The sequence below is a fragment of the Nannospalax galili genome, unplaced genomic scaffold (assembly GCF_000622305.1).
Source record: "Nannospalax galili isolate Female #2095 unplaced genomic scaffold, S.galili_v1.0 scaffold381, whole genome shotgun sequence".
NCBI lineage: Eukaryota > Metazoa > Chordata > Mammalia > Rodentia > Spalacidae > Nannospalax > Nannospalax galili.
Window position 1 is genome coordinate 2,269,440 of NW_008347312.1, and position 27,103 is coordinate 2,296,542.

The 27,103-nt window shown below is 41.7% G+C and overlaps 1 protein-coding gene across 1 annotated transcript in view; it reads left to right on the forward strand.

Annotated features, from left to right (window-relative positions):
- Positions 1-27,103, forward strand: part of Dnah3 (dynein axonemal heavy chain 3) — a 232,141-nt gene that overhangs the window by 94,255 nt on the left and 110,783 nt on the right. Inside the window, exons 28-37 of the mRNA XM_029568678.1 lie at positions 952-1,066; positions 4,816-5,014; positions 8,447-8,555; positions 8,773-8,886; positions 9,634-9,810; positions 11,802-11,893; positions 14,157-14,376; positions 15,597-15,731; positions 21,396-21,507; positions 23,971-24,212. Coding sequence (XP_029424538.1) covers positions 952-1,066; positions 4,816-5,014; positions 8,447-8,555; positions 8,773-8,886; positions 9,634-9,810; positions 11,802-11,893; positions 14,157-14,376; positions 15,597-15,731; positions 21,396-21,507; positions 23,971-24,212 — 1,515 coding nt within the window. The remainder of the gene's footprint in view (positions 1-951; positions 1,067-4,815; positions 5,015-8,446; positions 8,556-8,772; positions 8,887-9,633; positions 9,811-11,801; positions 11,894-14,156; positions 14,377-15,596; positions 15,732-21,395; positions 21,508-23,970; positions 24,213-27,103) is intronic.

A 27,103-nucleotide genomic window follows, 5' to 3' on the forward strand; every position in this document is an offset into this window, starting at 1 on the left:
AGCTCCCAAATATTTTCAACATTTTTGGCCTTTGGAATGGAGTATGTTGCTAAGAGGCCCAAGGACATTGTGAGTTTTAGCCAAGAAACTGTTTATTTTTCTTTTGGAGCCTTTTTACCCTAACTGCCTAGCCAATTCCTACCTCCTATTCTTATCAAGCCATCCTCTGAAGGGGTTACCCAAATTAAGTTGGCTAATTTAAATTTAGTCAATTACCCTATTAAATATCTAAGTTTTTACTAGTCCGGATCCAATCCAGGGTTACATAATGCATTTTGTTTCCTCTTCTTCCTCCTCTTCCTCTTCCTCTTCCTCCTCCTCCTCCTCCTCTTCTTCCTCCTTCTCTTCCTCCTCCCCTTCCCTCTTTTAAATCAGATAGGATTTTGCTATGTAGCCCAGGCCATGCTCCTCCTGCCTCAGCCCCAGGTGCTGGGATTTTAGGTACAGATCACCATGTCCAAGTTCTTTTGTTTCCTTTAATTTGAGAAAGTTTCTTTTTGTTTTTTTCAAATTCAGGCTTACTATATAATTCATATTCAGTAAAATTTAACCATTGTAGCCCATAATTCTGAGTTTTGATAAATTCATTCATGAAAATGAAATCACATTTAGGATACAGAACAGTTCCACACCACTCAAAAATGCCTTTACCTACTTGGAAGTCGGCTGTTCTCTATGCCAAACGTCTAGCAGTTGCATGTTTCCTCCCCCATAGTTTTGCCTTTCCTACTGTATTATAAAAATAAAGTAGAATTGTGTGGCCTCTTTCAGTGAGCACAATATGACTCATCTTGACGTTAATGTATGGGGTGAAGGAAAGGACATTTTTGAGGAATGACATCCTTGAGTTTGGTACAGGCCAGCAGATGGAGGATGATGTCAGTTCCTGAGATGGGGTTGGCTAGAGGAGAATCCACTTTAACTGAGTATCTCTTCCTGTACCCTGGGCAGGATTTTCTTAAAAAGAGCAATAACCAGATTGCGGAGATTGTGGAGCTGGTTCGAGGGAACCTGAGCAGTGGAGCTCGGCTCACTCTTGGGGCCCTGACTGTCATCGATGTCCATGGTAAGCACAGAGACTCCTGGTATTGCTAACTGTCCAGGAGTGCCAGCTGGGCATGTCTCTCAGTTCTCCTAAACTTCATTGTGCAGAGCTTCCTGGTCCATCTGAGAATAAGAAGAGGGGTAAGGTGAAGCCAATCCAAAGCCTCCATGTATCTCCACATGACATTTCCCTCTCCCATCACCAGCCTACTCACAAGAACTCTCTAAGCTAGGCTCTTAGTGAGATGAAAGCCATTACTTAGAGGCACCAACTTTATGAATGATTTCCTTGGGTTAACCACAGCTAATGATTTTGAACATGTACCAGGAGCTGAACCTTGTGCTTAGTTTACATTATCTCACATACATTTCCCAGCATTAAGAACCAGCTGCTAGATAGGTAACTGACTTGCTGAGAGGCACCTGTTTGGAGGTGGCAGAGGCTGCTCTGTCTGCCTCCAATCCAGGAGACTGGAAGTGGGCAGCGGTGAGGCAGGGTGAGAGATAATGCCTTCCGGCTCATCTTTAAACAAAAAGAAAAGAGGAAGAGGAGGAGGAAGAGCTGGGGTCTTTATGTGAAACAAACCACCCCCACTCCATCATCACCAAGGAAACCAGCACTGGACCAGGCTGGTTGCCTGGGAACAGTATCTCTCTTGCTCACATACCAGGTAACTGGTGTGTCATAGCATCTTTTCCCTTGAGGCTAATGCTCATTTCAGTATGATTTCATCCAGAGAGATTAACATAAAATCAGGGAACAAGGAGGGAGAATCTAGTCCTCAACTGGTCACAGAGCCACCTGGGAGGGACAATGAATACAGACATGATTAAGTACCAAAGTCCCCCAGAGTGGCTGCATTCACAAACATAAGTGTGTGTGCACATGGGCATGCACACTGCAGGGTAAGGGCAACTCCAAGTCAGTCCCTCACACAGACCCTACTCCCCATCACCACCCCACAGGTGCTCTCAAGAAACTGAAGGGGCATTAAATTCCCCAGGAAGGAAGGAAGAGCTGCTAGCATAATCTTTTTCATGGATTCTTCTCTTAAGGGCTTTGGATTTTTCTGTCATGAAGACATCTCCCTCAAAAGTCAGTGGACTTGAACAAGTGTCCCTTTGTACCCATACATTTCAGAAATCCTAAACATCCTATGAGTGCCTAAAAGCTAATTAATGGTTTCCATAATCCTATGTCTACTCTTCAAGTTCAGGGATCATCACTGTGAGAAAAGGAAGTTAGTTTCATGATCCTCTGATGCAGTGTTTATTGTGTGATGTCACATCATAGCTATGTCTGAAAAGCAGCCTGACTCTTAGCATCCATTTTAAGCCAAGAACAAGCCTGAATTGCTGAGAACCTGTTCCTTTAGAATTCTCTCAAAACCATGCTCTGGAACAAAGGGCTCACTCTTTCTTTTATTGAAACAGTATATGCAGAATGAATGGGGAAGTAAAAGCCTGACTCTTATCTGAGGATTATGGCCATTTTGACTCCTGTCACTCACACAACCACAAACGGATGTTACCAGTTTTTCTCATTGCTTTCAATGAAATAAGTGCTGTTTGTATCCCTTGATATTTAAACACACACACGCACGCACGCACACACGCACGCACGCACACTCATACAATAATTTGGGTCCAGGGCAAGGAAAGATCATGAGGGATAAAGCCATATGCCCAGGTCACAAGAGGAGCACATGGCTGAGTGAACTTGTCTGCATTATAAACAAGCTAAGATAAGATTAACTTTTTGATTTCAAGGTGTACTTGTTAGCTTTCTATTGCTATGAGAAAACACTGACCAGAGACTGGAAAGGAGATGGCTCAGCAGTTAAGCACACTGGATGCTCCTGCAGAGGACCTGGGTCCTGTTCCTAGCACCTTCAGGGCAGCTAACAACCATCTGTAACTCCTGTTCTAAGGGATTCTTTGTCTTCTTCTGGCCTGCCCAGGCATTGCATGCATGTGGTGCACTTACTTGCATGCAGGCAAAACACTCATTGCACATAAAACAAAAATAAATGAATAAAAATAAAAGCTTGAGCACTGATGAAATCTAATTTGGGGAGGAAAGGGTTTATTTTTATCAAGGGAAGCCAGGGTAGGAGCTCAAGCAGGAACCTGGAGGCAGGAACTCAAGCGAAGACCATGGAGAAACACTACTCACTCTCTGACCTGTGCTCAGCCTGCTTTCTTACACAACTCAGGACAGCCTACCCTAGGGATCCCCACAGTGTGCTTGGACCCTCCCATATCACACAGCAATCAAGAAAATGCCCCACAGACATATCCACAGGCCAATCAATAGGGGATATTTGCAGTTGAGGTCCCCTCTTCCCAGATTTGTCAAGTTGACAACTGAAGTTATCTAGCACACAGGGTTAGGTAAAATTCATTTGTCCAGAGTATGTCCATATTATAAAAGTTATTGCTACACTCTGAAAGAAAGAAGGAAAACCAAAAAGGCACTTCCCAGCTGGTTCCTGAGACCCCTGAGTAGAAAAATGCTTCTAACCATGGCTTCATGGGAAACTTTCCTATGCTGTCGAGCTGGTTTCATTGTCCTGTGATTTCCTAGAAACCTGGAACAGCATCACAAAGTCATACTGGGGATGTGAAAGCATTCAGGGCCACTGCATTGCAAATCCTCTGGATCGGTCCCATACCCACTCCCATGAATTTGAGAATAGTAACACAAAGTAAAACTTACATAATATTTTATATGTTGGACAGTTCTCTGTCTCCCTCTTAGTCTTCTTAATAACCATTCCAGGTGATTCAAGGTGGGTACTATGTTATTTCTATTTTATAGATTTCCCAACTAAGAGACAGAGAAGTTGATTAGCTTTTCCAAAGTCACAAAACCAGTAATGGTAGAATTAGAATTTGAACTCATGTGTATTAGTTACTTTCTTTCTTGCTACAACAAAATACCTGACAGAAGGTACTTAAGAGAGGACGTGTTTTTTGCCTCACAGTGAGGATTCGGTCCATCATAGTAAGGAAGGGACCATAGCAGCTGCTTGAGGCTACTGGTCATATTGCATCCACAGCCACAAAGCACAGAGTGACCAATGCTGTGGCTCTGCCAGCTTTCTCCTTCCTTTTTATCTAAAAAAAATGGATTTGTATTTATGTGTGTTTCGCCTGCACATATGTAAGTGCACCTTATGTGTGCAATGCCCATGGAGGCCAAAAGAGGGCATCCGATCCCCTGGAACTGAGGTTACAGATGGTTGTTAGCTGTCATATGGATACTGGGAACTGAACTCATCTTCTGTAAGAATAAGACGTGATCTTCACCACTGAACCATTTCTCCAGCCCCCACCTTCTTTCTATTCATTCCAGTACCTCAGCCCAGGGAAGGGTGCTGCTCACAATGTGATTCTTCCCACTTCAGTTAACCTAATCTACATAATCCCTTACAGGCATGCCCAGAGGCTTGTCTCTTTGATAAGTCTAGACCTGCTCAAGTTGGACATCAATGTTGACCATTACACGAGGCAAGCTGATTTCAGCACATGCACATGCAGTATCACTCCTGAGAGAAAGCAATATAGCAGACCTTCTTCCTTGCCCCTTGGGAGAAAGCAAAAGCCAGTTTGAGAGAGCTGCTGCTGGCATAGGCACAGGGGGTGGTAGCACCCACAGCAGTGTGGAGACTGAGGGGTGGCCTGGCTAGCACCCTGCCTGAGGAATCTTTGCGGATGGGAAATTCTAATGGCTCTGCATTTGTGTCTCTCTCCATGGTGTCCCAATAGCCCGGGACGTGGTGGCCAAGTTAGCCAAGGATGGGATCTCTGATCTAAATGATTTCCAGTGGATTTCACAACTGCGATACTACTGGCAGGAAAAGGATGTACATGTGCAGATGATAACCACGGAAGTTTTGTATGGCTATGAGTACCTGGGCAACTCCCCCCGGCTGGTGATCACACCCCTCACTGACCGCTGCTACAGGTAAACTCTGGAGCCCCCAGCTTCATAGGTGAGCAGAGAACTCCAGAGAGAAAAGGCACCGGGAAGGAGGGTGTCCTGGGTTCTGCACCCTCTGCATTTTAGTCTCACATTTCATAATTTTGCCCGTAGTCCACATGTTGCTATAGAAATGGCTGAGAATGGGAACCCCATAGGAATCCTAGTGCAACTAGTTAGCAGAACATTGGTGCATGAGCATGGCAGTTACATGGCACCTAAGTAGAGAGTTTAAGGGCTTGAGAGATGGCGTAGTGGTAAGGCACTGGCTGCTCTTGCAGAAGACCCGGGTTTGAATCCCAGCACCCACATGATGGCTAACAACTATCCAAACCTTCAGTTCTAGGTAATCTGATGCTCTCTTCTGGCCTCTGCAGACTTTGCATGACATGGATGCACTTACATACATGTGGGCATAACGTGTTCACATATGATAAATAAATTTTTTAAGACATAGAATGTTTAGCAGTAGCAAGATTCAACATGGTGCCTGGAGATTGTTATACCCAAAATGAGTTGCAGAGGAATGCCACACAATGATGACCAAATTAAGAGTTCTTCATTAGCCTGAGGTTGAAAGCAGGCTAACTCCAGAAAGAACTCTCAACCCCAAAGTCTCAAGCCAAACCCAGAATTACATCATAGCAGGGGGAGGCCAGATAACAAAAAGTTTCAGTTAAACAGAGACAAGTTTTCTCAAAAATAAATTTCACAGTATTGTAGAAACTAAACTTCCTAGAACTGCAAGTGCAGCTGGATGTGGGGGTTCTGCACCCTCCATGTTGTGGTTACTGAGAGTAAGGGAGCACCTGGGGGATGCACAGGGTGAAGCAAAAGTAGAGTCGACTAGAACAAAATGGAATCAAGATCCCACAGCCACAAGGTAGATCAGGCAGGTCAAAAACCCAGACAAGGAGAGTGGGGTTGTGGCTCAGTGGGAGGGCACTTGACTAGCAGCCAGGCAAGGTCCTGGTTCCGTTCCCAGCACTGCAAGAAAACAAGAACCCAGGACAGGCATCTCCAAGCTCTGCCAGCCAGTCTGATGGAGAGTCACAGTTTTTCTTCAGTCTGCAAAGCACGTTGCCACTTTCCTTAGAATTCATAACACTAGATCCCTGTATTTTGTTAACTTTCCAATGTTTCTTTGCTTTTGCAGTTTTCTTTAGAGTGAAAACTCTTAGACTATAAAAATAATGTCTCCAAGTGTTTTCTCCCCCTTTAAATCCCTCAGTCATGTGTTTTCTTTTTGTTTCCCCTTTTGTTTTTGTTTTTGGGGTGTTTTTGTTTTCTTGAGACAGGGTCTCCCTGTAGCCCTAACTGACCTGAAACTCACTACGTAGACCAGGCTGGCTTCAATCTCCCAAGTACTAGGATTAAAGGCATGTACCACCATGCCTTGCATCATGTTTTATTTAATTAGCATATATTAATTATAGAAAAACAATAAAAAGTATAACATTTTCATACAAGTATATACACAAGTATATATTTATGGCACCCTGTCTAGTTCCCCTACATACCTCTGCTGGTCCCTTTCCTCTTCCTAAACAGTCTCTTTTCTACTTTAATGTCTCTTTTTTTTTCAAATCTAAATTCCACATATGAGAGAAAATGTGATACTTATCTTTCTGATTCTGACTCATTTTGCTTAACATGATCTCCAGTTCCATTCATTTTTCTACAAATTACAAACTTTCATTCTTTATGGCTGAATAAAATTCCATATTTTTTTCTTTATTCATCCATTGGGAGACACCTAGTCTGTTTCTATATCTTCCTCTTAGTAAGTAGTGTCACAGTAAACATAGAATTTCAGGTATCTCTGAGGTTTGTGGTCCTAGATTCCTTCAAGTACATACCCAGCAATAATACAGCTAGATTATATAGCAGTTCTAAAAATCTTTTTTTTTTTTTTTGTCTTTTTGAGACAGGGTCTCCCTGTAACCCCAGCTGGACTGGAACTCTCCATGTAGACCAGGCTGGCCTCAAACTCACAGAGGTCCACCTGCCTCTGCTTCCCAAGAGCTTGGATTAAAGGCATGTACCACAAGTCGGGCTAGCAGTTCTATTTTTAGTTTTTTGAGGAACCTCCATACTGATTTCCACAGTGGCTGCGAATTCCTGCCAACAGTGTATAAGCGTCCCTTCCTCACCACCCCACGTCCTTACCAGTGTGTGTTGTTGCTTCATTTCTTGATGGTAGCCATTTTGACTGAGGTGAGATGAAATTACAGTGTAGTTTTGATTTGTACTCCTTGATGACTAAAGACGCTGAGCATTTGTGATTAATTTTTTTTGGCCATTTGTACGTCTTTCTAGAATTGTTCAATTCGTTTACCCATTTATTATCAATCCCTTGTTTTCTGCATTCTGTGATTTTAATTCATCATTCACTCATTCTATTCATTATTCAATTTCCTTTTGAAAATAACTTTTCCTACATAGTGTTAAGACACTCATCATGCTACATGCACGGTAGGATGATTGGGACAGTAGAGCAAACATCCACCATCTTGCATAATTACTTATTTGACCCCTGTGGCAGGAGCTACTGTAATCTACTCATTTATCAAAAACTCCTGAATACCACACTCTTTTTTAGCTACAGTCCTTGTGAATAGCTATGTCTCGAACTTCCCTATGCACCACGTATGACATTAGCAAACCCTAAATCTAATTAGGGCTGTGGGAAACTAGTTCAGAAAATAACAAGTTATTGTGTCTCTGGAGTTATAAAGACTTACTTCAAGAACTGTGAGGCCAGTTACCACACCATTCACTTTTTATAAACATTTTATTTATTATTTTTATTTTATGTGTATGAGTGTATTGCCTACATGTATGTGAGTGTACTCATGTCATGCAATGCCACGGAGGTCAGAAGAGGGCTTTGGATTCCCTTGGAACTGGAATTAAGGACGGTTGGTAGCCACAATTTGGGTGCTGGGAATTGAACCAGGATCCTCTGCAAGAGCAGTGAGTGCTCTTAACCACTGAGCCATTTCTTAGCCCCAACACACTATTCATTTTTAACATTTATCTTACACCGGCCACATGTTTTTTGCTGAAGATGTAAACGGAATCAAAATACGGTTTCTAAACTCAAGAGTTCATCTACTCAGAGACATATTATTATTATTTCCATTCTGTCAGCATTATTGGTCTTTGGAATGTGAAGTTGGAGTATCCACCAAGTATCCTGTTACTCATTCAGTCACTCATTCAGACAGATATGTATGGATGCTACCATGCACTGAGCATTGTACTAGACTCCGAGATTAAAATGTTAAATAAAAGATTTATTCTTACAATGATGAAGTATTGATCATATAATGGGGGAAATTTTTTGACTGTTTCACAACTCAAATAAAAGCCAGTTTCTTTCTTGTCACTGAGTTCTTGCTTTTGTCCCTCTAGGACCCTAATGGGAGCCTTGAAACTGAACCTTGGAGGTGCTCCAGAGGGTCCAGCTGGAACAGGCAAGACAGAAACCACCAAAGACCTGGCTAAAGCCTTGGCCAAGCAGGTAGGGAAATGCCATCTACCTCCGTTCCCTCTTCCTACCCCTCTCTGGACCCTTATCTAGGAAATGAGCCTGAAATTCAAGATGGTTTAGCTTAACAGGCAGAGCAGGGCCAGGGCCCTAGCTCACTTAGTAGAACTAGAGAGGAGCCCCATCCCTGACTTACCATGCTGATAATTCAGGTGTGATGGAATCCATCCTGAATCCTCCCTCTTTCCAGTGTGTGGTCTTCAACTGCTCTGATGGTTTGGATTACAAAGCCATGGGGAAGTTCTTCAAGGGACTGGCCCAAGCTGGAGCATGGGCCTGTTTTGATGAATTCAACAGGATTGAGGTAACTGCTTCTAGAACAAAGAGATTAGACATGAAGGTGCTGTTTTCTGGGCTCTCAACTCTTAAGAACAGAGCCTTATGTCTTCTCTACAGTCCTTGTATGAAGTAGGCACTTAATATACTAAACATAAACAGCCACAAGGAGACAGCATGTACATTTTAAACACACGTCTAACTTCCCTATCATAATCATTCATTCCATTCATTCATTGACTCATTCAACTCATGAAACTACTGCATGTCAGCAACTATGTCTAACTTCCCTATCATAATCATTCATTCATTGACTCATTCAACTCATGAAACTACTGCATGTCAGCAACTGTGCATAAGTTCATGATACAAAGATGAATAAGAAGTTATCTCTCAGATTGTTAAAATCCTATAAAAGTAAAATGAAGCACATAAAATATGAGAGAAGTTAACAGTGGGAGAAAAGGCACATTACAAAACAGTGGGCAATTTATTGTATTTGAATAGAGAATGGAAGTCAGAAATGTAAGCATGCTTTGAATGCCTCTTATATGCCAAGCACTATGAAAGATAAAATACTATGGAAACTTCCTACACACACACACACACACACACACACACACACACACACACACTTAATTTTCCTTTGCCAAAGTTCCAAATCATGCCCCTAACTTTGAGCATGAAGGTCTGATTCTTAGGTGATGGGGTTGTTTCCTCCTGCATGAGGGGAGACCCTGGCAGAGCGTACCTCAGCCAGGCATCCTCACCACAGGTGGAAGTATTGTCAGTGGTAGCCCAACAGATTCTCAGCATTCAGCAAGCCGTTATCCGGAAGATGAAGACGTTCAACTTTGGAGGCACCGAGCTCTTGCTGAACCCAACCTGTGCTGTCTTCATCACCATGAACCCTGGCTATGCTGGCAGGGCTGAGCTGCCAGATAACCTCAAGGTAACCATCAGCATTCACTTATATATCATGGATGTACTTTGTAGAATGGAAACTTCTAAAAGTATGCTCTGAAGAGCTCATGGATAAGCCCAACAGTAGGAACAGATGACATTTCTCAGCTCTGAGAAGGAATACTGGAGTGACAATAGTAATAAGATCACACTTGGTACGAGAACACAACCACCTTCCCAACAAGGTCTCATACTGATGGGAAATACATAAAAGAAAAAAAAAAACAGTGGCAAATGAGAAGCAATAAATGTTACAGTAAGGGTCATTGTTTCTATTGTCTGCAGAGGTCAGACAGGCATGGTAGAGACTGGTGGATGCCAAGGCAACAGCCAACTATTAGCTCCACCTACTATTGCCAAATAGGGGTTGTCACAGGATGGAAATTTAGAACTGTTACATGAAACCATCTAATTTTTACATCCTGGTTCATCACAAAAAGAAAAATATTACTGAAGGTCAAACAAGTTGACCTACTTATAAGAGAGCACCAAATTTTAATGCAGAGAATTCTGGCAAACCAAAACTGAACCAGAAGGGGCCTTCTCCTTTATTAGTAAGATGATAAAGCCCCCAGGTCACTTCCATTCTAAAGCATGTTGTTCCAACCAACTAGAGTGAAAGCAAGAATATAAATTTGTACCCAGTGCCTAGTGCTGATCTGGCCTGAGCTACAACCACTGTTCTGTAGCAACAGTGAAGGAAGGAAGGTGCCTCAGAAAGGGGGCGAGAGTGAAAAAAGAGGAGAGAGACAGAGAGAGAGAGACAGAGAGACAGAGAGAGAGACAGAGAGAGACAGAGATAGAACACTAGGCTCTCTTCAAGGGAAGATGGCTCTAGATACCTTGGCATGCTGCTTTCATGAAGGCAAAAATCCAAAGGGTTAGGTCTTCTATGGAAAGAACATCTGCCACCCAGTTGGATGAAAAGAGTGTCCAGGGAGAGACTTCCAGACTTCCAGGCCTGCTTCTTTACCAGTTCCATTCCCTTAGATGGAGGGTAATAAGAGAGATGCAGCCACATCCACATCACTGACTTTAGTACCTGGTCCTCTACCTGCTAGAAATGCATTGTGATTAGCGTCCTGGAATTTTATTCAGACAGACCATTTCTTCATGCTCAGAGTAGAAAAGAAGCAAGGAGATCCATCCTCCCCCTATGTTAACATAGGCCAGTGAGTGTCAAAGTAGAATTTGGACCTACAGTTTTCTTTTCTTTACCATCCAGTTGTTATAAGCAGCCTTTGCACTCATCCTAGCCAACAATCATGTTAGACCTTCACAAGCAACTTTCATGAGACAGACATTACACAAATAGGAAGCAAGGGTGCGAGGAAGCCTGGGTTCTAGTCTTGACTCTACTTCTAACTAACTGTGAGAGTCAGGCAAGTCCCTTCGTCTCTAAGGTATAGGATAATGCAATAGCTGATGGTCCTTGAGTACTATAGGCTACATGTGTTTGTGAGCACTTTGCTTATGCTGTACCATGTGTTCTTATGATATTTCTATGAAGAGCTAGTGTTCTTAGTCCATATTGACATTAAAAGACTGAGGTCTAGAATTATATAACTTGCCCACAACTAATCTGTAGCAGAATAAGAACCAACTCCTGTCTTGCCTGATTTCAGAATTCTAGTGGTACATACTGGTCTTGCATTTCTAAATGGCATCTGATGTCCATACTGAAGACTGGGAAGCTCCAACAGCTGACTGATGCTATGAGCTATCCTTATTTGACATAGAAGGAGGCGCAGTTGGGAAACGAGCACCTAGGTCCTTCCTTACTGAGGGACCTAATGCATGTACTTGGGCAGAGTCGATACAGGGGTTGTCTGTCTGTGTTAACTTATCCTCTGATCCTCCTTCCCTTGATTGCTACTGGAGTGGACTGGATGTTCATGCTATCCCTCTGTCTCTATAGCTGTGCCTCCCCCAAGGGTTCACTGTGTGTGTTCAGGTTCTAACTGCTTATTTCTTTTCCAGGCCTTATTCCGGACAGTGGCCATGATGGTGCCAGATTATGCACTCATTGGAGAAATCTCCCTCTACTCTATGGGGTTTCTGGATTCCAGGAGGTATGTTGCTTATGTTTTCCAGTGTGTTCCAAATGTGGTAAAGAGTAGCTTTCTTGTGTGATGGTGTTAAGGGCACATAGATCATTAGAGGAAAAAAAGAATAAAAACCCAAGAAACTGTCTTCCTTTTAGTGGCTAATCTGAGAATATATAACCCTGGCTTCGGTCGAGATGCCATTCCTGAGTGGGCCCAGGTACCCATGAAAATGTCTTGTTTTTACTTATTTAAACCCAGACACTATTAAAGAGCCGCTCATATCCTTCCCACCCCTCAAACACTTCTACCCCTACATTACTAAGTGACTTAAGACAAGACTGAAGACCATATGAAACAAAGCTAAAGAGAAAGATTGAGTGTTAATTAATTTAACTAAACTGCTAGCATTATAACATTTATTAATTCCAATCAATGGGGTTATTTCTCATTCAAGCACTTTTTTTTTTTTTGGTTTTTTTTGAGACAGGGTCTCCCTGTAGCCCCATCTGGCCTGGAACTTGCTATGTAGACCAGGCTGGCCTCCATCTCACAAAGATCCACCTGCCTCTTCCTCCTGAGTGCTATGATTAAAGGCATGTGTCACCATGCCTGATACTTCTTCATTTTCTAAGACACACACAGATCACTATATTTTTTTGATTGATTGATTTTTATTTATGTATAGGACTGTTTTGCTTGCATGTATGTAAGTGCACCTGTGTGTGCAATGCCTGCAGAGGCCTGAAAAGGGCTTCCAATTCCCTTAACGTAAGTTTCAGAAAGTTGTTAGTCACCATATGGGTGCTGGGAACTGAATTGGGGCCCTCTGCAAGAGCCCTCTGAACCATCTTTCCAGCCCCACTGTCTTTTTTAAAAAATATTTTATTTATTTTTACTTTATGTGTATGAGTGTTCTGCCTACTTGTATATAAGTACACATGGTGCCTATGAAGACCAGAAGACATCAGATACCTTGGAGTTTGAGTTAAGGATGGTTGTTAGACACCATGTGGGTGCTGGGAATTGAACCTGGATCTCCTGGAAGAGCAGTAAGTGCTCTTAACCATAGAGCCATCTAGCCCACACAAATCAGTGTCTTTACATGTACATGTACACATATACAGAACATGCACTAAGTGTTATGAATTATCATTGCAAAATGACTTGTATTGAATCAGTCCAAATTTCACTTTGTCTTTCAAGGAATCAATTGATTTCTTTGTTGTTGACATTGCTACAACAAATATCTCTACAGGTAACTATATAAGTATCCTTATTTGTAACCAAAGAGAATTTTTCACAGACTATATCATTCTTCCCAAGCCAAGAGACTTTCCCCCTTGCTATGAGGTTTAATTTATTTTTCTATGGTAGACCTAGATCACATTGATTGAGCATTCAATTTACTTATTATTCAATTAGCAAGCCTTTTTTGAGTTGGCTACCTAATGCAGAACCCTGTGCTTTGTGAACAACATGAAGTCTTTTGTTTTAAAAATAAATCTATTTTATAAAAGGGATCATCACAAGGGCAATGTGCCTAAGTGCATTAGTTACGGTAACCCTGATACCCAAATACCAGTGGATTAGCGTGACAAAACTTTGCTTTTTGCTCACTCAAAATCCGAAATAGATGTTTCTGGTCCCCATGGAATGGGTCAGGAACCCAGGACACTTACAGCATGGAATGGAAAGTCTCATGGAGGTTTTTTTGAAGCAGCCTTGAGCCTGGCATATGTCACTTTTACTCACCTTCCACATGACAGTAGCACGTACAGCAGTCTAAGAAATGTGGTTCTAGCTGTGTTTCCAAAAAAACTAAGAACTAGGTGTGTACATGAGTATATATGTGTTGTGTGCTGTATAGATTACCTTTTGAAGTAGCTTTCTTGAATTCAAAAGCAAAACAGATATGGAACAAAATGGTAATGTCACAGAAGTGGGAAAGGTAGATTTCCCCTCAATAAACTAGGTCCCACTCTCCAGAGATTAATACAGTTAATCGTTTGATGCATTATTCCAAACTTTTGTGTGTGTACACGTGTACACATATATTCATAGATACACATGAAAACATATAATGTAATTTCATAGTCATACTGTGTTATATATGTGCTTACTTTTCTTCGTCTTCTCTTTGAGAGCTGTTTCCTTAATGCTATCATGTTATGGTGATTCCGTTAAAAGACTTGCAAATGATACGACTTGTTCACCAAGTCCATGGGCAAACCTAGTTTCAGAAGAGGCTGGAACAAAGGCCTGCTGACGTGTCTTTGCCCTTGCACAGCCTTGCCCAGAAGATTGTCGTGACCTACCGCCTGTGCTCGGAGCAGCTCTCCTCCCAGCATCACTATGACTATGGCATGAGGGCGGTCAAGTCTGTGCTCACAGCAGCAGGCAACCTGAAACTCAAGTACCCGGAAGAGAATGAAAGCGTTTTGCTGCTCCGGGCCCTGCTTGATGTCAACCTGGCCAAGTTCTTGGCTCAAGATGTCCCCCTGTTTCAGGTATGCTGGCTTGGGTCATTAGCCAAGGTTTCTTTCAGGAGATATATTTCCTTAAGTACCTCCTCCCGTCTACCTTCTTACACCCTTTTTCATTCCAGCCACTGAGTGTGTGGGGGCTGTAATTCTGGCACTGAGGGTATTTGGCAGGAGGATCGGGAGTTTGAGGTCAACTTGTGCTACAGAGCAAGAAGACCCTCAGAAAAAAAAGTTGAGCTGGAACATAGACCTGAACATGACAGCTAACAAGATGAAGGTTCTGGAAGGAACCTTGGAGATGTCTTCGTGAGCTCGATGACTGCATCACTTCTGTGCCCAGTCTTTCCCACCTTTCACTCCTGTGACTGGGATTCACTTCAGACTACTGGGTGTGGGGGGTGTGGGGGGTGTGGGTGTGGGTGTGTGTGTAGTATAGAGACCAGAGGTTAACCTCAGGTATCTTCCTTGATTGCTCTCCGCCTTATTCTTTTGAGGCAGGATCTCTTATTGAAGCTGGAACTCAGTGATTTGGCTAGATAGTTGACCAGCGAGCTCCAGGGATCCATTTGCCTCTGCCTTCCCATCTGGATTTTTATGTGGGTGCTGATGGCAAGCACTTTATTGACTAAACCATCTCCCTAGTCCCACCATACCTTTTGTCCACCCCCCCATGTTAATAAATGGTAATAAACAAAATACCTATCTAGCCCCAAATTTTAATACAAATATTTTAACTAAAAGGATAATATTTGCTGTTGGATTTGGATAGTTGTTTTTATTTTGTTTGTTTTGTTTTTGACAGGGTCTCCCCAGTCTCAACTGGCCTGGAACTCACTATGTAGACCACTCTGGCCTTGATCTCACAAAGATCTGCCTGTTTCTGCCTCTTGAGGGCTGGCACTGTGGTGTGGATAGTTTCCTTTTGTAACTAATGTAATGCCCATCTTCCTTATATACTTTGAGCGCTATGAAAATAGAAATTATTTATGTTGTTGATCCTTAACACAATGATTAGAAAACAACACTATGAACTTGCTAAATGTTTACTGACTTCTAAAATTATCTGGGGAGGAAATTATGACTTAGCATTTGTACTTTTCAGGAAGCTTGGATCCAGAAAAAAAAATGAGCTTTGCAAATTTTCTGATATTTCTTCCTTCTGTAGATCTCATTTTAGGAGAAAGGTGAGCTAGTATATCTTATACTTCATCCTTTCCATTCTCTCTTGAATTCTTGTTTGACAGGGAATTATCTCAGATTTGTTTCCTGGAGTTGTTCTTCCAAAGCCAGACTATGAAGTTTTTCTGGAAGCAATAAATGACAACATCAGAAAGATGAAACTCCAGCCAGTGCCTTGGTTTATTGAAAAAATTATCCAGGTTAGTTCCTTGTACCTAAATGGGAATGTATCTGCTCTACTGTCTGCTGGAGTCAGGAACTAGAAAGACTTATGGCAGATGGGAACTGGACCAACCAGAGGAGCCTGAGTAGAGAGAGCTAAAAGATCACTTAATCTGTTGTGCCTTCGGGTTTTTGTTTCTACAAGATGAAGCTAAAAATCCAACATTTTAAGGCTAGTGAGATGACTCAGCAGTTAAAAGCACTGACTGCTCTTTCAGAGGACCCAGGTTCGATTCCCAGCACCCACACAGTAGTTAACAACCATCTGTAACTCTAGGGATTTGATACCTTCTTCTGACCTCCGTGGGCACTGCATGACATGGGTGTACTTACACACATGCAGGCAATACACTCATACACATTAATAAATAAAATATTTTTTAAAAATCCAACATTTTAGCCAGGTATGTGATGGTACATGTGTAATTCAGCACTCAGGAAGCTGAGGCAGGGATATCCTGAGTAATAGTCAGATATAGCCAGTAATAGTCAGATTCTGTTTAAAAACAGCAGCCTTGTGGTACATGCCTTTAATTCTAACACGAGGCCAGTCTTGTCTACATAGCAAGTTCCCAGGCTAGCCCGGACTACATGGGAAGACACTATCTCAGAAAACTAAAAAACAAACAAACAAACAAACCTAACAACAACAAAGTAAAATAAATTCCAACACACTTCCTATAGCCATTTTCCTTGGGAAAAGAGCCTTTGGAGACTGTGTGCCCTAACCCTCTTAAAGGAATTTACTCTGTCACCTAATTTGAAGTGCAAAGGAATGTGTTGGCCTGGGGCATAGCAGGATCTAGGTTTCTAGGCAAATGTCATCAGGATGTAGCTTTCATCTGTGAGCCCTACCCTGCTCCCTGTTTTTAAGCTTCATTCTCAGAACCCTCCCTCTACCTCAGCCCAGAAGCCTCAGATTTATTTTGTCCCAGGCTCAAACCCCAAAGAAAAAGTATTCTTCTTTAAGTGGTTCCATCAAAAAGCCTCAAAGTTGGGGCTGAGAAGATGGCTCAGTGGGTGAACTGCTCCTGTGCAAACATGAGGACTGAGTTTTGGTCCCTAGCATCCACATAAAAGCCAGGCCTGGCAGCCCTCATCTGTAACATTAGTACTCGGGGGAGAGGGACAGAGAGAGGCAGATCCCTGGAGCTCCTTAAGTAGCCAGCCTAGGTCAGAGAGCTCCAGGTTCAGTGAAGAGATCTTGTCTCAAAAAGTAAGATGGAGAGCAATAGAGGAAGACACCCAGTGCCAGTTTCTGGCTTCCACATGCTTGTTCATGCATATGTACACATACATACACCCCCCCACACACACACACCTCAAAGTTAGTTTTAGATGGTTCTGATAAACTCATGTGGCCAAATCTGAACTAATTACAGAGATAAGACCTGAACCATAACCACGTAGAGATAAAACCAACCCCACCCAAGTCACATCAGTTAAACTGCAGGTGTTGGGTTCTAGTGGGGAAATTAGGATTGTATTATCAGTAGGCCAAAGGGACATCAAACAGAGAAATCACAAATGTCTATACAGCCCTGATCTTTGAGAACCTCCATGAAGCTAATCTCAGTGTTCTGTCCTTGGATCACTGTTATTTAAAGCCAACTTACAATGATAAATTCAATGAAATAAGCCCCAAGTACACTTTTTTTTTTTCAAAATCACAGGTCAGCGCTATGAGAGATCATAAATACCATCTAGTCGAGCCTTTGTAGAAACACTGAAGTGTAGAGAAGAACCAAATTTGGAATTAATACAGACCCAGGTTCAAATCATATTCCTGTTAGACTCTCCTGTGAGATTTGAGGAAAATTATTTCACTTCTCTGAGCTTTGGTTTCTGCATCTACAAAAATGGAAGGAGTTGGGCTGGAAGGAGCACTGGCTGCTCTTGCAGAAGATCCAGATTTGAATCCTAGCACCTACATGGTAGCTAATGACCATTCCTAACTCCAGTTCCAGGAGATCGTCTATCTTCTTCTGACCTCCACAGGCATTGCACAACATGGGTGCAATTACATACATGCAAGCAAAACACTCACACACAGAAAAGAAAAACAAAATTTTAAAAAAAATTTAATGGAAGGAGTAAAATCTTCCCAATAAAATTTGAGAGAACATGTATGGAAAGTACTAGATATAGAGTGCTATATTTGTACCATCTCCTCAGTCATCGTCAGCATTATCAGCTTTACTATCTCCCAAAGCCATGCTGTTTATTGAAGTAAAGGACCAAGGTAGGACCAAGGTCTTCAGACTCTGAGATCAGACTGCCTTGCTGTGAAAGTAAGGATTTTTCTCCCAAAGTGAGCTAATTTTTTCCATGATTAAATCTAGTATTGAGCCACAATTTACCAATGAACTTTACAGATGAACTATCCTTTTAATTGGATATGGACTTTCATTTCTGATATTTTATTATAAAATATTTAAAACAGCAGGTGTGGTGGCGCACGCCTTTAATCCCAGCACTTGGGAGGCAGAGGTAGGCAGATCTCTGTGAGTTCAAGGCCAGCCTGCTCTACATAGTGAGTTCCAGGACAGCTGGGGCTACAGGGAGACCCTGTCTCAAAACGACCAAAAACATATTTGAAACATTCAAAAATTGGAAAATCCACATGTCCACTTGGATTTTATAATGAACATTTCTAATACTTGCTTCATCATCCAATCATCCATCATCATCCATTCTCCTAACCATCCACCTATGTGTCCATCTAAGCATATATCCACTCATCCATCCAGCTTGCTTTTTAATATATCTCAAAGTGATTTAAGACCTGCAGGTGCACTTCTATATAGCTTAATTATCATTTTCAGAAATGAGATTATATCTTCAAAAATGAGGTTCCTAGAATTTTGTGTGTTGGCATCTGCATAGTCATTTTCAGGATATGACAGTGGGAAGATGAGAGGCCACTGAGTCACTGATGCCCTTCTCCCTCTTCTTATTTATGGTATGTGGTTAACACCATTCACCTCTGTTCACTCTGAAATGTCTTTCAAACCTACTTGAGCATAAAGACTTCTTGTTGGTTGGGGAATTTACTGTTTTGCTCCCTGCTCCATCCACATCACCTAGAACAGTGTCTGTCATGGAGCAGATGTTTAGTAAATATTTGCTGACTGACATTTGTCTCTTCTCTGCCAACCCCTGTTGTCACTACCTCCATCGACTCTCCTCATTGCTCACCTCCAAGGTGAAAAATAATGAGACCTTGATTTTTGAAATAAAAGGCTTCATGTATCTCTTTTCACTAAGGGGCTCATATTCTAAAGCGGAGGAAAAATACCCACAAGATTCCACATAACTACAAATGTCCAGAGTATTTGTATTTCAGCTATTAGGAGCTACCAGAAGGGAAGGATCGGGAAATTTGAAAAGTGGACTTCTATCAAAACAGCTGTTGATACTTAAAGGTAGCGGCTAAAATTACATGAAATGTTATTGATATCTTACAGTAGGGAGTCTGGCTCAGAAAATATATTTCATCAACTGAGACACTAGTCAGGTCAGAATAGTAATTAGATCTCTAAAACAGAAATTTCCAATAGAAATACAACTTGCTAAAATGATCACCATTTCCTCTTAGGGTTTTTTTGGAATTAAAAAAATGTTTTATTGAGCTTTTGTAATCCCATACAACAGGTTTCAATCAAATTTTGTCCCCCTCCCCCATCCATGCCCCTCATCCCCCCACTGGACCTCATGCATTTTGCCATACATGTTAAGTCCTATCCAGCCAAGCATCTGAACCCAGGTGCCCCTCAGTGTAAATCCATCCACTGGAGTCCAGTCAGCCCATCCAGAGATCATAAGTAAGGCATACTCTCAATAGCAATAGCAATCAGACTCCAGTAGTTCACAGTCTAGGGCCAGCCCACCACCCATTTCTCTCCTCCTCTTGGCCCTTGTTTAGTTCAGTTGGCATAGGTCCTGTGCTTGATGCACCATTGCCACAAGTTCACATGTGCAAGCTTCCAGTGACCTGAAAGCCTCTGCTTCCCTGTGTTCACGAACCAGCACTGGGTCTCACAATCTTTCTACCCTCTCCTCTGCAGTGATTCCTGAGCTATGGATGGGTGAGGTTCAATATAGGAGTACTATCCAGAGATACGTACTCTACAGTCTCTTATTCTTTAAAAGTTGGCCAGTTGTAACTTTCTGTGTGTATCACACTCTGTTGTACAGGAAGTTTCACTGGTGAGTACCTCTTCTTTTTTTTAAAAAAAAATTATTTTTATTTTATGTGCATGAATGTTATGTCTGCATGTATGTAAGTGCACTCATGTCATGCAATGCCCTTGGAGGTCAGAAGAGGGTGTTGAATCTCCTGGAGCTGGAGTTATGAATGGCTGTTAGCTACCAGGTGGGTGCCAGCTCCTCTACAAGAGCAGCCAGTGCTCTTAACCACTGACCCATCTCTCCAACCCTCCTCTTCCTCCTTAAAAGTCAATGTCATATATAATAAATTATTGTACATGAGTGTATATATAAATATACGCATTTATTTTTTAAAAGTGAGTTATTGCAAACTATAGTTACTGTACTGCACTATAGAACACTAGAGGCAATTTTTGTTACCTAACATTTCCTGGTACCAGTAATCTAAGCTCTCCATCCCTCCTCCTCACTCACCTTCCTGCCTCTACTGACCTACAATTGATTTTTTGTCTCTAGGAGTTCATAAAAATTATCAATGTTTGATGAGATAGAAAAGGTAATTACTCTAACTTGATCAATATACATCATGAAAATGTATTGAATGATTATAGTGTACCTGAAAATATGTACAAACACTACATGTCATTTAAAGCTTTATTATTTATTTATTTATTTAATCTATTTATTTATATGGTTCTCATATATCCCCAACTGGCCTGGAACTCTCTATGTAGACCAGGCCTCTATCTCACAGAGATCTACCTGCCTCTGCCTCCCAAGTGCTAGGCTTAAAAGTGTGTACTACCATACCCAGATTGTTTAAAGCTTGATAATTTATTATTTATTTAGTGTGTGTGTGTGCAGGCATGCATGTGCCACGGTGCATGTGCCACAGTGCTGGTGTGGAAGCCAAAAGACAACTTTTGGGAGTCAGTTCTCTCCTTCCACTGTGGGTTCCAGGGATGGAAATCAGGTCATCAGGTTTGCAAGGCAAGCACTTTACCTTCAAGCCCTCTCGCTGGCCCTCATTTAAAGCTTTTTAGGAAAGAAATGACAGTAGTTTGATGAAAAGATGAACAGCATTGAGGTCAGGCTTCCCTGTGTCTGATGTCTGAGTTCTATCTCCATTACTGAGAGCTCAGGCAAGTTCCTTAACTTAGGCTCAGTTCTCAAGTACAAAAGACAGTTAATGATACCTGTGTAGATTAAATGGCATTATTTGAGCAATCATGTGATCTTGAACATATAGACAGGTAAAGAACAAACAGTGCCCCCATTTTTTTAAGCAATCTAAGACATATCTGTATTTAACCAAAATATATTTAAACAATAGACCACTGAGAAAGGACTGAGCTCACTAGTTAGAAGTGTCTGAGAAGAATCCCTTTCTGACCCTCATTTCCCATTGACTTCTCACTCTCTGTGTAGGGAGGTGTGCCATTATTAACTCCCTGTATGACATTTCTTCCTAGATCTATGAGATGATGCTGGTAAGACATGGCTACATGATTGTCGGAGACCCGATGGGAGGCAAGACTTCTGCTTATAAAGTGCTGGCTGCAGCTCTGGGTGATTTACATGCAGGTAAAATTCCTATAGAACATTAGAAGCAATACCTCTGGCTTCCAGGGAGGGCACTGGCTATGCAGTTGGCTGGCTTTCTGGAGACTATGCCGGGCGGAATGATTTTCCAACCTGGGATGGTGATGTCAGAGCTAGAAACAGAACACAGGACACAAATATCTGCAGGCGGGAAATGAAGGGTCAGAGAGAGGGGTCTATAATAGGGACTTTCTGTGTATTCCACAAGGACTGGAGTGACATTGCCAGATGCTCAAAAGTGGCTTCCCCCAATGATCTCCCAGAGAGGAACTCCTGTCATTGGCTTAAACAAAATTAGTTAAAAGCAAACCCAAACTGTTGCCATGCTCCTTCCTCTTCCTTGTTTTCTTCCCATATGCTCCTGCCTTCTCCGACCATCCTTTCCTTTCCTGTTTTTCATCCCCCCCTCTTGCCTGCCTCCTGCCCTTCCAATTTTGGAATCACACTCAGACAAGCAAATGACTTAACCTTTCTTCCCTGTTTCTCCAGATCTAAAATGAATGGCATTGTTTTGAGAATTAGATTATGTAGTAAATATGTGGCCCCAACTCAACAAATGGAAGATATGTCTTACTGCCAAATGAGCAGGTTGGAGGGTTTTATCCCTTTGTTTCTATGTGACATGAAAACCTGTAGTTTTAAAAAGCAGGATTGTTTATATAAGCACCTCAATTAAAATTGTTTTCTTGGTTGAGGCTGGAGAGATGACTCAGCAATTAAAAGCACTGGCTGCTCTTGCAGAGGACAGAGTTCAATTCCCAGCACCCACGTGGTAGCTAAGAACACTCCGTAACTCCAGTTCCAGGGGATTCTGATGCCCTCTTCTGACCTCTAAAGGTAGTGCACAATACATGTGCACTTACATACATGCAGGCAATACACTCATATACATAATAATAAACAAAATATTTTTTAATTGTTTTCTTGGCCAGCCTCCTTTCATCCCAGAACTCGAGGCAGAGGCAGGTGGATCTCTGTGAGTTCAAGGCCAACCTGGTCTACATAGTGAGTTCCAGGCCAGCTGGAGCTACAGGGAGACCCTGTCTCAAAAAAAAAAAATAATAATAAATGTTTCTTTTCCTTATTTATTTACCTTCTTATTTGTTTTGGGATTTTCTTTCTATTTATCTACATACTGAAATAGCATCTCGCTATTCTAGCCCAGGCTGGCCTCAAACTCATGATTTGCCTACTTCAGTCTCCCAGCTACTGAGATTACAGGTCCTTACTGCCACACCCTGGTAAAATTGGTTTCTTTGATGACAAATTGCTGTTGGATTTTTGTGATTTTTCTTTGAGGATTAATGTACTCTTCTTAATAACTACCTTGGACATTTCAAATTTAAATACAGTAATAGTTAGTTTCTGTGTTTGAATGCAATTAAGGGGCTGGGGAGATGGCTCAGTGGTTAAGAGTGCTTGCTGCTCTTGCAGAGTACCTGAGTTCAGTTCCCAGCACCCACATCAAGCTGCTCACAAGTGTCTGCAACTCCAATTCGAGGGGAACTGATATCTTCTTCTGGTTTCCTTGGGCCCTTCATGCAAGTGGCATATATTCACACAAACAGACACACATACATGTAAAAAAAGGAAGAGGAGTAAAAAAAAGAAAAGAAAAGAAATTGAAGAGAAAATAGCCTATACCATGGTCTTTGCCTCCGTATTTTGTAGAAATAGTTTTTGATTTGGAGCAGGGCTCGTGCACACCGGTTCCTTATTTGAAAGATCATGTGTGATGACGTAAAGTCCTGAAGGTGATAGCTGCAGGGTGATGTGGTTGCACCTGCTGCCATTGTCCACTCCCTAGGGGTTATGACTGAGCATTATGTGTCAGGCATATTTTGCTACAGTGAAAATAATTTTAAAATGAGACAAGGATGTCATTAAATAAGCATACTGCACCACCATCAGCCTGAATATTCCAATTGGATCCTTATACTACAGTACTGTATGTTTCTTGAGCGTAAATGTCACTTATTGAGCAGTTCAGACAAAGATTGTGGAACTATCATAGCCATTCAGATAGAGAAAAGTAATGATTGTTTTCCAGAATCTTTTTACCAGGCAGCAGTTTTCTCATCCCAGGCCAAAGCCAGGGTTCTCAGGGGGCTGTGATACCAGGTACATATAAGGAGAGCTGATGAAAAGACGTCATTTTTCCGGAATGGTTGGATTCTTTTAGGCCAAGTCAGAGTTCTTTAGTCTTGAATCTGACATTTGCCTAATTTGGAATAAGACTCAGAAGAAGGTATGGTGAGAACTTAATGGTTCTTAGAGTCCGACAAGTTAAGGCTTAATCCATCCAGATAGCCCAATATTTATAAGGACGGAGCATACATTTTATAAAGAATCTCCCTAGATTCCGTAGTCATCAAGGCTAGTGGTCTCTTGTGTAATGTCTGGTCTCACCAGAGCCTTTGTAATTGGTTGGACTTTCTTAACCAGCCAACCAGATGGAAGAGTTTGCTGTGGAGTACAAGATCATCAACCCCAAAGCCATCACAATGGGGCAGCTGTATGGCTTCTTTGACGCAGTGAGCCATGAGTGGACAGACGGTGTCCTGGCCAGTGCTTTCCGGGAGCAAGCGTCTTCCTTATCTGATGATCGCAAGTGGATTATATTTGATGGGCCAGTGGATGCTGTTTGGATTGAAAATATGAACACTGTTCTGGATGACAACAAAAAGGTAGCCCATCACTTATATATGACTGGGGTAGGAACTCGCAAAGTCATGAATTATCAAAACTGTGCAAAGTCAGACATTTACTACACCAGCATAAATCCCCAACAGGAGAATAAGTTATCATTTCCTAAATTATGCTTCCTTTTGTTCTTGTAGTCAGCTAAATATAGTTAGAGACAAGGTTGTATAGTAGTTAAAAATCTCAGTTCTTGGGAGACTGGAGACACGGCTCAGTGGTTAAGAGCACTTGTTGCTCTTCCAAGGGACTGAGTTCGAGTCCCAACACTCTCATCAGGTGGCTCACACCTGCCTGTAACTCCAGCCCCAGGGCATCTGACATCCTTTTCTGGCCTCCAGAGGCACCTGCACTCACGTGTACATACACACACACATACACATAAATGAAAATAAAAATAAATCTTAAAAGTAATCTCAATGTTGGCATCAGATTGAAGCCCTAGACTGCTGGCAGGGAGTAGCTCGGTGGTAAGGCACTTTCCTGGCACATAAAAGGCCCTCAGTTTAATCCCCAGCACTTAAAAAATTCAAACCCCTAAGTCTACTGTTGAGCTGTTTTGTTTGCTACATAAGTTACATAACTTCATTTCCTCATTTGTAAAATTATAATCAAATAGAGTTGCTAGTAGTTAGATGAGATGGTAAATAATACTTAATGGCTTAAAACAATTATTTATTTTCCTCGTGATTTTTGTGGGCTGGAAAGTTGGAAAGAATTTAGCTGAGCAATTGGTGTTTAGTGCTTCTGACTTCAGTTGGGGCAACTAGACTGGGGGATCCACCTCCAACGTGGCTTCTTCACTCAATGTCCAAGTCTCATTTTTCTTGGTTTCATTCTTTCTTTCTCTAAATAGTATCTTGGGACTGTGGTATCACCCAGTGGTAGAATGACTACCTAGTGTCTGGAAGGCTCCTGAGTCTGATCTCTAGCACCACCAAATAATGATAATTAATAATAACTGCTAATAACTATCATTATTATCTCATCTTCCAAGCTTGTCCATGTGGCTCAGGCTTCTGATTTGTTGGTTTCTGGGTTGTGACACTTCTTGTCCATAACTGATTTCCAAGAGAAAACTAATGAAGTTTCCAAGAAATTAAGGGTCACGCTTGGAACTGATACTGAATCATCAGTTTCTTTGATTCTATTGGTCAAAGGCATCATAGGATTAAAACAAGAAATAGAATATATTCAGTCTCTGGGTGAGGGTGGACAAGGTCACATTATAAAAGTGCATGTGTGAAAAGCACATTCTCCTACAGTAAATCCAGTAACGCCGAAGACCTTGGCATTGAGCTGGAGACCAAGGTTCAAATCCTGGTCCCACCATTTACTAACTGTGAAACCTAAGAAGAACTACTTGTTTCCCAATGCCTTGATTTTACCATCTGTAAAATGGAAATAATATCTACTTCATAATGTTATTAGGAAGACTAGATAAGATCACATTTGCAAACTGCTTATAATAGTGCCTGATGCACACCTAGCAGCATATAGCTGTTCATTAAAATAATAAAATGAAATGTATCACTATTTCAAAGAGTTCCAACACCGAATATACTTCACATTAGACCAAAGTAAATTTCAATCTGTTTAAATCTCATAGGACTGAGTGAGCCATGCTCAGCAATGAAAGGTCTAGTGTTGCACGTATACCAAACACAACATGTGCATAATTTCTGTTATATAATATACTAAAGTAGAAATGTTTCATTACATGATATGGACTATACTTTATAAACTCATTGTACAAATGTACCAATTGCTTTTGAGATTAACACTATAAATAGAAGGGGCTGGGGATGTAGCTCGGTGATAAAGCACTTTGCCTGACATGTCTGTCAAGCTCTGAGTTCTAGCCCCAACACCACAAAGAAACAAAAAAATATTAAGACAGCCACGATCATGGAATTTCTGAACAATTCTTGGCTCTGGGTATAAGTCAAGCTGCAGTCACTGATGGGGGTCTCTTCAACTTTTCTTAATATTTAGAGATGGCATGGCTCATGGGGAGTCAGTCTCATAGCAGCTGTGACCTTCCTGGTGATGCATGTAATGATGTGAGTCAGGGCACATGCAGAAAACTTTTAACAACAAATTAGGATTCCTCATAGGGTTGTTTGGCATTTGTTCCTCTCCCCGTGTGGCCAAGGTTCAGGTTTTGTCTCATGACTTAAGTGTCTCCCCTGAGGTGGTGAATGGCAAGTTACATGCTAAATGGGTGTTGGGAAATGCCCCTGTGTGTCTGACCCACTTTCTATAGGAATGTCCCTGCCAAACATTTCCAATAGTCTTTCATTCCATTCCTAAGGGCTTTGTGGAGATATTCCTGTCTCTCCAGCCATGGGCTAGTCCACATGGGAGTTCAAAATGAGCGTTTTTTTCAGAGATTAGAGCAAACAAAACAGGATGAGGATATGCAGCTGAATTCTATGTCAAGTTGGGCCTGGTGATGCTGGCCTGTGATCCCAGCTACTCAGCAAGCTAAGGCAGGAGGATTACAAGTTCAAGTCCTGCCTGAGCTGAAGGGTGAATTCAAAGCCACTGGACAACTTAGTGAGATTTAGTCTCAAAATAAAATGTAAAATAATAAATAATAATAATAATAATAATAAAGTAGCAACAACAAAACCCAGAGTTTATGAACACTTGCTGCTCTTCCAGAGGACCTCAGTTCAAATCCCAGCACCCACAAAGCAGCTAACAACTGTCCGTAACTCCAGTTCCAGGGGATCTGACAGCCTCTTCTGTCCTCTGTGGGCACTGCACAGCATGGGTGCACTTACATACATGTAGGCATAATACTTATACATTTAAAGTGAAAATCAATCAAAGAAATATATTTTTTAAATATTAGTATGAGTTTTCTTGGCCT